The sequence below is a fragment of the Chinchilla lanigera genome, unplaced genomic scaffold (genome assembly GCF_000276665.1).
Source record: "Chinchilla lanigera isolate Chin_1 unplaced genomic scaffold, ChiLan1.0 scaffold00146, whole genome shotgun sequence".
In the NCBI taxonomy this organism is placed as follows: domain Eukaryota; kingdom Metazoa; phylum Chordata; class Mammalia; order Rodentia; family Chinchillidae; genus Chinchilla; species Chinchilla lanigera.
In genome coordinates this window covers 1293908-1305757 of record NW_004955547.1, presented here as the reverse complement: position 1 = coordinate 1305757, position 11850 = coordinate 1293908, and the positions used below count along the sequence as shown (strand labels likewise).

Genomic DNA, 11850 nt, shown 5'->3' with positions numbered 1-11850 from the left:
GCCCGGAGGCTTGCAGGAGCAGCGGCGTGCACGGGCGGGCGGGGAGGGCAACGCCTGGCATGCAGGCGCAGAAGTTGGCATCAAAGGCCGCAGAAAAGAAACTGCAGTTTCTGTGCTGCAGGTCCGTCTCTTACTAGCTTTAAAGTAGCCTGCCTTGAGCCCATCAACTCTGGGGGAATGACAAAATCAGATTTAAGAGCTGGCGTGGTGCCGCACGCTTGTTATCTCAGCACTCAGGAGGCTGAGGCAGGAGGACCGTTGAGAGTTCGAGACCAGCCTGGGCTACAAAGTGAGTCAAGGCCAGCCTGAACTGCATAGAGAGACCCTGTCTCAAAAAGATCCACCCCCCGCCAAAAAAAAAAAATCAGATTTAAGGAGCTACAGTAGGGGCTAGGAATTTAGCTCAGCGGCACAGCGCCTGCCTGGCAAGCGCAACGTCGTGAGTTCGATTCCCAGTACCAGAAAAACAAACAAAAAAAAAGAGCTACAGTACAAAGTTGAGGGCTGAGGCTGACCGGTGGTCACTACACCCTGACTCGCGCATGCGCGCGCTACATCACACTGGAGCCTGCTTTATAACAGTGTATAACGCAAAATAGAAATCTGTTACTGTGTAAAGGAAGGCAGGAAAGAGGCAACCCGACAACAGGACAGTAAGCCAGGCCTGAGCGAAAAAGTCGTCTATGACAGCCTCGCTGTAGCCGCTTGACAGAGTCTTTACTCAACGCAAACTGAGATGACTGGATTTTGCAGCATAGTCTGTGCCCTTTCCTGTGAAGCCTGCTGTCTGCTTGAGTTTCCCGCCCTGACACCTGATTGGCCGCGCTGCGACTGCCTGCCAGGTGATGTCTCCATCCGGAAACCTGGTAGGTGAGTGTAGCCACCGTCGCTGCTATTCCTGATGTTCTCTGAGTGATACTCCATCCACTGATCATCCTTCCTTTCCCCATCAGTTTCCACTTGCTCATGCTGTATTTGCAGTTGAGTCCAATCTCTCCCTACTTCAAAATCTCAACCCCCTGCTTCCTACATTTTACAATTTTGTTTTGGAGGTGGGCGTGCTGGAGATCTAGCCCCGGGCTCCTTAAAGCTGGGTGAACTCTCCTCTGCTGACCTATAGTCCTCAGCCCTTCCTTGACCTCTTCTTTTTTCCTCTTTCCTCCCCTCCCCTTTTTTGGGATGGTGCTGGGCGTTGAACTCGGAGCGCCGAGCTATGTCCCTAGCCCCTTCAGTTATATTTTCAGGCAAAGTCTTACTGAGCTGCCCAGACTGCTCTTGAACTTGTCATCTTCCTGAGTCGGGCTCTTGGAGAGCTGGGACGACAGGCGTCCACTTTCATACCGGGCTGTACATCTATATTAATGGTCCCAAATAAAGCTGCCTTGCTGTGCTTTAGTATCACTGAATAATTTTCCTTGAATATAAACCCAGAATTTTTAAGAATGATGTCTAATATTTGATTTTCAATTGTTTTGTCCCCTGCCTTTCTGAGACAGTACCGCTGCATGTAGTTCAGGCTGGTCTTCAACTCACTATGTTGCCCAGGCTGGCCTCAAGCTTGCCGGAATCCTCCTGCCTCACCCTCCCCAGTGCAGGGATGACAGGTGTGCGCCACCACGCGCAGCTGGTTTTGTCATTCTTACCTGGAGTTAGGCTGTGTTTTGCCCTGTTAACTCCAAACCTCCAGGTATAAGGGAATGATGTGGCCTGTGGTAGTCTGGGAGGTTGGTCACATGGTGGGGAATAAAAGTAGCAGTAAAAGGATGTCCACCTTGCTCGTACCGTCCCTCCGAGGGGGACACGGTGGGCAGCATTAAATGGAAGTGAGTCGGCAGAGAACATGATGAGGACATGTGGGAACGCGAGCAAAGGCCCAGGGCCGAGTCCCAGCCAAGGGCTGGGAAGTAGGGACGGGAGAAACAAGTCGCAAGCTGCACTTAAAGGCCGACAAGAAACAGATTCCTGCTTCTGCAGATACTCTGGAAAATAACCCTGGGAGGAGAAACGGAGCGTGTGCTCACCCTCAGGAGGAACTGCTGAGCTCAGTTATCACGGGAGTTGTCGGGAACCAAGCCTAGAAGAGCTGCACCAACGGCCTTTGGAAGGAAACCTTTCATTTGGAGATGATGTGTGCACCGTGCCGGTGTTTTTTCTTTCCTGGTGGTGCTTAAAATACTAGTGTACCTTACTGTCAGTGGCGGCTCACAGTTGATGAAGTTCAGCGTGTTAGGTCAAATTTGTTAATTATTCAAACCTGTATCTCTCTGATGATTTTCTCTATCTGTTGTAAATTATGTTAAAAATCTAAGACTGAATTTTTCATTTCTGAATTTTGTCTAACATCTTCACTTTCTATTAGGTGCATTTAAATCTGGATGCATTTTATCCTCAGGTTAATTGAATCTTCTATCACTTTATAGTGACCATCTTTGTTCTAATTTTTATACTTTAAAATCCACTTTGTTCAATGTAAATCTAGCTATGCCAGCTTTCTTTTGGATAGGACTTCACTAATAAAACTTTTTTCATGCTTTTCCTTAAAGTACCAAATCTTCAATCTTCCTATTTCCTTGTATTTTAGATTTACTTCTTGTTGGTTTGGGTTTTTTTTTGTTTTTCATTTTTCTTCCGGTAGTAGGAATCGAACTCAACGACCTTGCGCTTGCCTGCCAGGCAGGCGCTTTGCCGCTGAGCTAAATCCCCAGCCCCTAGATTTACTTCTTATAAACAACATATACCTGGTTTTGTTTCCTAGGTCAAGATGACAATTTTTGACTTAAATTCCCAGTCTGTGTTTACATTTACTGTGATTGCTGATACATACAGATTTATTTCTATGATCTTATTTTGGGCTGTTTATCCCACTTGTTTATTTTTGTCTTTGCTGCATATGTTTTTACAGGGAATAGGATTCTAGGTATATTACTCTATGCGATGATACAGTGAAAGGAAGAAGGCCCTTTAGTATTTTGTCATCTCCCAAGTAGAAGTTGAGCTGGTAAAAGATGGTTCATACTTAAAACAGTTGTTTGAACACAACAAACTCACAGTAATTGTATTTGATTTCTTATCTCAGACTTCAGCAGTGAACAAAGAAGTGATATGGTCTTTTGTTTCATCGTCAATAATTCCTTGCTAGAAAGTCTAAGGCAGTTTTTTGGTTTTTTTGGGTTTTTTTTGGTACCAGGGATGGAACTCAGGACCTTGTACTTGCCAGGCAAGTGCTGCGCCGCGGAGCTATACCCCTGGCCCCTACGGCAGTTTTTGTGTAATGTTGTATAAACTTAGCCTGAGTGTTATTTACATGTTTTCTGAATTAAATGTTTGTTTTTCCGGTACTGGGAATCGAACTCACGACCTCACGCTTGCCAGGCAGGCGCTGTGCCGCTGAGCTAAATCCCCAGCCCCCTGAATTAAATTTTGACACTCATTTTTTCCAAATGTGATATTAAATTCCAAGAATTCTGAGTTGGAAAAAAATGCTTTGATTTTTCCAAAATAATTACCATAACTAAAAACTCCATGAAGTTCTCTTTGATCTACTTGAGTCTTCATTTATAGAATGGTACATTAAGGGGCCACTTACAAACTGCCAAAAAAATACTGCAATCATGGATTACTTATAAATACCTGTTTTTATATTTAAAAACACAGACTGGGTCCACACTAAATTTGTGTCGTTTCCCCCTTAGGGAAGGAAATGGGACTAGGCAAAGGATGGTGGCGACCCACCTATCAGTGCATTTTTCTTTAGATTCTAAGATAACAAAATATTAACATTATCCTAAAAAAAAATATATATATTAACATTATCCTGAGTGGCGAGTGTACAAAGATTATTAACTATTTTTGTTTGTAAAACTGTGATTTTTAAATATGGGGGGTTGCCATCTAGTGGACATATATATATATATATATCTTGGGGTGGGGGGATTTCGGTACTGGGAATCGAACTCACGACCTTGCTCTTGCCAGGCAGGCGTAGGGGACATATTTAAAGAGAACTTCTAAAATCTTGTATAAGAATTTCATAAAATGGAGTGGAACAAAGCTTTTCAGACTCAACACCCAGGGAAGAAAGAAGATGCAACCAGGCATGGTGGCACACACCTGTGATCCCAGCACTCAGGAGGCTGAGGCAGGAAGATTGATGTAAATTCAAGGCCAGCATGGGCTACAAGGTGAGTTAAAGGCCAGCCTGAACTGCATAGTGAAGCCCTGTCAAAAAAAAAAAAAGACACAGATACACTGTGATGGGTAAAACCACAAAATTCAGGTACAGTGGTCCACACCTGCAATCCCACCTGCTTGAGGGTGAGACAGGAAGACTGAGTTCAAGGCCAGACTGGACAAAAGGGTGAGACCCAGCATTAAAAAACAAAAACCAAGCAAACAACTCACAAACTTTGAGGTTGATCAGACCTAGGTCGGAATGTTTTATTATGGTGTGAATTCAGGCAATGTCAAAGCTCTGTGTAACTTAGTCTGAACTCTGACCTGAATGCATTTAACAATGATGAAGTATTTCTGTGAGCCAGAGACTGAGGGTGGAAGAGAAGCACCCTGCAGTTGTGTTGGGGAGGGTGTACTGTTTGTTGAGTGGTTAGATTGCATTTAATTCTCAAATCCTTAGGAATGCTCACATACCCTTAGGTAACTACTGATCACAAAGAGGACACTAAGATCCAAATTCCTGTAATCACTGTACCGTAGGAGGGTGAAGCAGAACTCTTAAGTTCCCACCCAGCCTGGGCAACTTAGGGAGACCCTATCTCAAAAATAAAAAGGGCCGGCCAAGCGTGGTGGCACACCCCTGTAATCCCAGCACTCAGGAAGCTGAGGCAGAAGGATCACTGCGAGTATGAGGCCAACCTGGGCTATAAAGTCAGTCCAAGGCCAGCCTGAACTGCGTTGTGAGACCGTCTCAAAGACAAGAAGTAAAAGGGCTGGAGACGCAGCTCAGTGTGAAGGTCCTGGTGTCTGTCCTCAGTGCATACACACCGTACACACACATCTCAGGGTTGTCATCAGTTTTTGGTGCATAGTAAGCTCTCAATAAATGGTAGGTATGTACATATAGGGAAACCTTTTGGGTTCTACCACCTCAATGTAGGTGTCCTTTTACAGTTTAAATATTGAAAACAAAACTTTTTATGACAGTGGATGACATTGTAAGGGTACAAAGGAGATAGGGCCTTGCTATGTAGTTCAGGCTGGCCTCGAGGTCGTGGCAATCCTCCTGCCTCAGCCTCCCAACTGCTGGGAGATATGCGCCATCCCAGCAGATGACACAATTCTAAACCCTAACACGGATCTCAGCATCTCTCCTAAGTATATGGAGAAAAATGCAGGTTTAACCTTGTAACTTCAAGCTAGTAACTACTGAAAGATTAAACAAATTCCCAAAGCTCTAATGCCAGTTCTTCAGACTGCCCAATAACAAGTGCATCTTATACACCCTGGATGTGTTCACGAGCAGTATTTTCATAGAATATAACATTATGTAAACTAGGCAAGTCTGGTCTCCACTTTGAAATCTGATTTCATGTTTAGACTACACTCCCGACACAAATTCTTATTAAAAATGTGGTGAGCTCCACATTGATTCCAGAACATGTCATTTATAGCGAGCAGTGGGAAGCCGGCTGTCTCACACAGCCGGAGGAAAAGGGTCCACCAAGCGAGGCTCGGCCCCAAGCCTGCAGGGCGCTGCTGGCCACTCGGCTGTGTTTATAGGGTGAAGTAGACCAGTGCGGCAGCCATGCCCAACACCCACCCAATATGCCATCTGTTAAAACTCCCTCAATGTAAAACCGGGGCCCAGACCTCATATTCTTCAGGCCTAACAGGAAACAAGTTTGAGATTCTGATTTTAAACATGATACGTGATCAAATTTTTTAAAAAACTGCTGCCTAATCGGTGGAGTCTCATTTTAAAATAGAACAATTCTACCAGGAGGATCAATAACAAATTTATCAGTTAGGTAAATGCTTCTGCATAACAGGCTCTCAAACAATGTCCTAAGTATTTGTAGAACAGAAATTTTAGCTTAGTTTATAACTGGTTTAGACTGAATCAGAATAGAAAAATACCCCCTTTAAAGCAGGCTGTATACACCAGGATTGTAAATTTGTCCTCACTTTAAAACTAGAATGCTAGTTAATGTAATTGAGAATGGCTGTCAGCGAGCTTGTCAATATAGCACTACATTTTATACTGTATTCAGCAAACTTTTATCAAATGTTCTTTAATTTCATTGACAACAATATGAAACGTATTATATAAGAAGCACACAATAGTTTTGCAGTACAATTTCAAAGTGTATACAAATTAAAGAGTACAGAGGTGAAACACTGGTGTACTGACAGCATTTTGAACTTTAGGTAAACTGCATATAAAATGTACAGTTCAAATATTAGCTAATCTGAAAACTTCACTTCCCATAATATAAAACTGATACTTTGAGATGCAAAATCTTCTTCACTTAACAAACTATATAAACATTTAAAATAATCATTAAAAACTCAACATTAGAATTTATAAAGATCAGCTATAAAAATATATTGGCAGTTGCTTTTCTTATAAAGGTACCATTCACTGCATTACAAAATAGTCTCTAACATAAAGTTGCCTTAATAATTGTACTATTTTAGAACCTGATAAACTTTACATTAAATTGATTATAAAATCCTCTTGGAAAACCTTTGGTATGCAATCTTGAGACGGTCTTTTAAAAAATATTTTAAGGGCCTGTAAACATTTCATTCTATTAAAGCACAACAGAGTAAGTAATGGGTATTAAACTGCATATAGGATATAAAATCAAAAAACCAATTTATTATATTTTTGTAAAAAGAAAATTCACCCTTACCAGAATAAACTAAAACCAAAGTATTTAAAAGTATCAAACTTTTAAACAGTGCTCTTTTCATTCTGATAAAAAACGTTACAAAATCACCACATTCTAGTACCTTAGATGCCTTTTAGTACAAGACCTCAAAAAATAGTTAACCCGGTCTCAAAAAATCATCTGAAGTCCAACAAACTTTTAAAAACCCATTTAGAAGATCTGATAAACAAGTATACATAATCAGAACACATAATTTATATACTTCATATTGTATCAGGTTTTCTTTTAATTTGTAATTTAGAATTTATTGGTAGAAACAACACACACACACACACACACACACACACACACACACACACACGAAAAAGGTAAATTTCAGGAAACAGAAATGCAAACCTATAGGGGAAACTGATTTATTTTTGAAGTTTCTATCTACTGAATTTGTATTGATGACTTCTCTGCCAGTTTTGGACTGAAGACCAGTCAGATGTTTAAATTGTTGAAAGTTCATTTCTTGCTTCTTCTGTTTAATTTTTACAAAGCTTCCAGTTGTGCCAGTAGCTCCCTTGAGGTCACTTTCCATGGTATCCTGTCACCAAATCTCGTGGATAAGACGTCTTTGCATTGCAAAAGCCTACACAGAAATTAGCTTCACTTTTGACCTTTTAATTTATAAAACTCCACTACAAAGAAATCCATCTAATTTTTAGACAAGTCCACAAAAATACTCTTTTTAAAGAATCAAACACTTTTATGAGAATAAAGATCCTTCAAAGTTTTTAACTCTTCTATTAGAGTTTTATTTTGATTTTCCAGGACTGCAACTCGATTTTCCAGGCATTTCACATATTCTTTCTTCTTTCTACGACATTCTCGAGCAGCTTCTCTAAATATAAAAATTAAAAGAAAAAAACCACGTTAAACTTCACATTCTTTTTATTTTATCCTTTTTTTTTTTTTAATTTTAGTACCAGAAATCGAACTCAAGACCTCACACTTGCCAGGGAGGTGCTGTGTTACTAAGCTACATCCCTGGCCACATTCTTTATTTTTGCTCTGTTTTTTTGTTTGTTTTTGTCTTTTTGAGACAAGATCTCGCTATGCAGCTCAGGCTAGCCTTGAGCTTACTTTGTAGCCCAGGCTGGTCTCGAACTTGCAAAGATCCTCCTGGCTCAGCCTCCCAGAGTGCTGGGATTACAGGCATGTGTGCACCGCAACGCCCAGCCATGTTCTTTAAATAGTAAATGTACTTAAATAATTTTTTCTGGTCATCTCCCCTCCCCGTCCCCCACTCAGGAAAGTACGGAACTATCTCCGTTCATTGAAATGCACAGATCTTCAGTACGGAGCAGCTCTGGCAATGTGTGTCACCCAACTCACCCATCCCCTGTGGCAACAGAACTGTTCCACTGCCCCAGAAAGCTCCCTCGTCCCTTTCCTGCTCACTCCACTCCCGAGCAGCTATTATTTTGATTTTTATAATACAGAGAAGTTTTTCCTGTTCTAGCTTCATGTACCACTGTCATTCAGTCTACACTCCTGTATCTGTCATCTTTTACCCAGCATGTTTTCAAGGTTCATCCACGGTGCTGTGTGGTGGTTTATTCCTTAATATTGTTGGACATATTCTATTGCGTGGATAAAACCACAACTGTTTATTCATGCTCTTGGTCTGTTTCTCGAGTTAGCTGCTATGCATATTCTTATATATAAGCTAACTTCTCTTGAATAAATATGAAAATGAAACTTGTAAGTCCTCTGGTTAACTTTAGAATTGTAGCAGTGCTTGAGCACACAATTCTATGAATGACCTCTTAGGACATTTCTGTGAAGTCACACATAAGTTGTACCTATTTTGATTTATAAAATATATGTAGAAAAATAAAGTAGATATTATCTTGGTTTAAACAGTTTTGACGGTGTTTCTATGTTAGTACACAGAAAATCTACAATGTTAACATATTATAGTTTAACTTTTCCCTTCCAGACTTTTAAGTGGCTTCTAATGAATATTCTATCTGTGACCTTTGTCATGTGTATCTCTTGCAGGCTTCATAAGCCATATTCACTTAAAATCAAGAGACAATGCCAAACCGGCTCCAGAACATGAGGAATGTGCTTGCTTCAGCAGCATACGTATTAAATACAGAGTATCGGGGACCCAATGCACACGCCCATCAGCAGAAAGGAAGACCTGCTGCTGTGGCTCAAAAACTGTACCTTCTTGCTTTAATTTAGATTTCCCTAAGTTATGCACGAAGTCTGGTATAATCCCATATTCACAGGGCCATTTGTATTTGTCCTTCTCTTTTAAATTCATTTATTTACAAAAGTCTCTACAGTTCTTTATATGTTGCAAATATTCTTCCCAGTTAAGACTGCTATTTGTAAGTTTGTTAATGGTACCTTTTGTCATGCAGAACTAGAACTTTAGGTCTACCGTAATCATATTTGGCCCATCTTTCAGTTAGGTCTCTCACCACTGCCAAGATCACCTGTGATACTTTTATATGCTGCCCCTCGTTTAGCCTTTCTTTTGCTTGAGCATACGCTGTATTCACTCCTTCTCCCCCTCCCTCCCGCTCTCTCCACCCCGCTCCTACCAGTGCTGCTGCTGAAGCCTAGGGACGACTTGACACTGAACTGCATCCCCAGCTCTTTTTACAATTTTTTTGAGCCACAATCTCACTAAATTGCCCAGTCTGGCCTGTTGGGTAGCTAGGATTACAGGTATATACCACCATTCCCAGCTTGTATTTCTCTTTAAATTTTAAAGGTTTTTTACTGTTTCTTTTCCACTTCCTTTTCACAAGGTCTTCAAATCCACCAGGAACTACTTTTGTACATGGCATAAAACAGGTGTCCAACTTAATTTTCTTCTAGTGTGTGTGGAGCTGCTTGTTGGCATCACGTGTTAAATAAAATCATTCTTTACAAGTGCACTTGACTAGCACAGAAAGCTATTTCTGGACTCGCTGTCTAGTTTGCTAATGTTACTGTCCATCCTTTTGCTAATACCAAGCCAGTTACAATGGCTTAAAGTATATTTCAGTGCCTAGTGAGACAATTATTCTTCTTTCTACTCTTCACCATTTTTTTGGTCTTTTTGAGACAGGGTCTCACTATGCAGTTCAGGCTGGGATGGAGCTCACTTTGTAGCCCAGGCTGGTCTTGAACTCACAAAGCTCCTCCTGCCTCAGCCTCCTGAGCGCTGGGATAACAGGTGTGTGCCACTACGCCCGCTTCTTCACCATTCTTTAATACCTATTTTTTCCATGGGAACGTTCAGCTTATTGTCTAATTCCATGAAGATTTACAGATTTTAATTTGAAACTACATTAAATTTGTATGTGAAATTTGAAAGAACTGCCTCCATCTAAGAACACAGTATATTTTCTATTTGTTTAGACACTTTAAACTCTCAAAATGATTTTAAAATGTGGATCCTATGCCTTTCCTATTAAATTTACTAAATCTCTTTGTTATTAATATAAATGTAACATTACTTCCCATTATTATTACTTTTTCTTATTCCCCATTATTTTTAAGACTTATGATAGCAGAAAAACATGGTTGATTTTGCTTATCAACCTAAGTATGTTAAGGGCTGTCTAGATAGCACATGAAACATTACTGTCTGTAAATTTCCAGGGGATCAGTGCATCTGCATGTGCACGCACACGGCACTGCACCATCAATCAAACCCAAGGCCTTGCAGAGGTGCTCTGCCACTGAGCTTCATCCCCATTCCACGCCAAGACTTCAGTCCTCACAGTTTTCTGACCTTTGCATTCTGGGACTTAAACCCTTCCCTGTGCCCTTCTCCCCCACCGCCCATCTCTGCCCTCTTCCAAATAAGCCTTTGGCCTTGGACTGAATCACACATCACTGGCTTTCCTGGTTTTCCAGACGGCAGATTGGACATGTGGTGGAAATTATCAGCCTCCACCCTCTTACGAGCTAATTTCTGCAGTAAATCTCATCTCCCTCTCTTCCCTCCCTCCTCCTCTCTTCCTATATATACATCCTACTGATTTGATTTCTTTGAAGAAAGCTAATACAGGGCCAGGGATGTAGCTCGGTGGCACAGCGCCTGCCTGGCAAGCACAAGGTCCTGAGTTCGATTCCTAGTACTAAAAAAAAAAAAAAGCTAATACATTGCCTTTCTAAATTTCCTTAAAAATGACTGTTCTTTTTATATTTTGTTTTACTATAAAACAGTATACACACAAAAAAGTGCCCATGGTACAGATGTAAGTGACAAAGCACAGTAAGAGGAAGGCATGGAGACCCAACTCCACTGCTCTGCTGACTGGCCCTCTGCACCACTTCTGTTTCCACACCCCTGCTTCCTACCCACAGGCGATTATTCGCTTCAATCCCTTTCTTTCATGTTTCCAGTGCTTGTTTAAACCCTAAATCATTTTTACTATAATTTACTTTCTAAAATTATAAAATACCACATGTATTAGAACTTGCTTTATTCAGTTAACTTTATTCTTCCAAGATCTAGTCATGCTGAAGTCACACTCACTGGCTGTAAATGAGCACTACTATATTATGTAAATACAGCCACAATCTGTGTATTCATTTTTGTGTGTCTTTTCACGGTTGTTGTTTTGTTGTTTTTTGAGACAGGGTCTCACTATATAACCCAGGCTGGCCTCAAATTCACAGTGATCCTCCTGCCTCAGCCTTCCAAATGCTGAGATTACAGGCATACGCCATCACACCCAGCTTGTATTCATTTTATTATGAATGAATATTTAAGTTGTTTCCTGACTTTTGTTGCTAGAAACATTCTTATACACACTTCCCGCAAAAGCCTCTCAGTCATCAGAGCAAGTGTTGATCACAGAGCATATTCAGGCAAACAGTGCAAAGCGTAAGGCCTCAATTTCTGTGGCTGCACCAAATTCCCCTCTCCTAGCAGTACACGACTTCCAGTAGTCCAAATTCTTACCAACAACCCTGGTCAGACTTAATTTTTTTTTTTTTT

The 11850-nt window shown here is 41.0% G+C and overlaps 2 protein-coding genes and 1 long non-coding RNA gene across 4 annotated transcripts in view; 1 reads left to right on the top strand and 2 right to left on the bottom strand.

The window, feature by feature from the left end:
• The window catches only part of Tmprss12 (transmembrane (C-terminal) protease, serine 12), a 26435-nt gene extending 26374 nt beyond the window's left edge, over positions 1 to 61 (bottom strand). The window contains exon 1 of the mRNA XM_013508443.1: positions 3 to 61. Within this exon, the coding sequence (XP_013363897.1) occupies positions 3 to 61 (59 nt within the window). The remainder of the gene's footprint in view (positions 1 to 2) is intronic.
• Positions 62 to 418: 357 nt separating this feature from the next.
• On the top strand, positions 419 to 2542 carry LOC106147363. The gene is made up of 2 exons (XR_001232215.1): positions 419 to 870; positions 1975 to 2542. It is a non-coding gene; the product is annotated as an uncharacterized LOC106147363 (long non-coding RNA).
• A 3690-nt stretch (positions 2543 to 6232) lies between these two features.
• Atf1 (activating transcription factor 1) overlaps positions 6233 to 11850 on the bottom strand; it is a gene marked incomplete at its 5' end in the record, with an annotated part of 36238 nt that continues 30620 nt past the window's right edge. For both annotated transcript variants that reach the window (XM_013508455.1, XM_013508456.1), the window contains 1 exon segment: positions 6233 to 7737. In XM_013508455.1, coding sequence (XP_013363909.1) covers positions 7593 to 7737 — 145 coding nt within the window.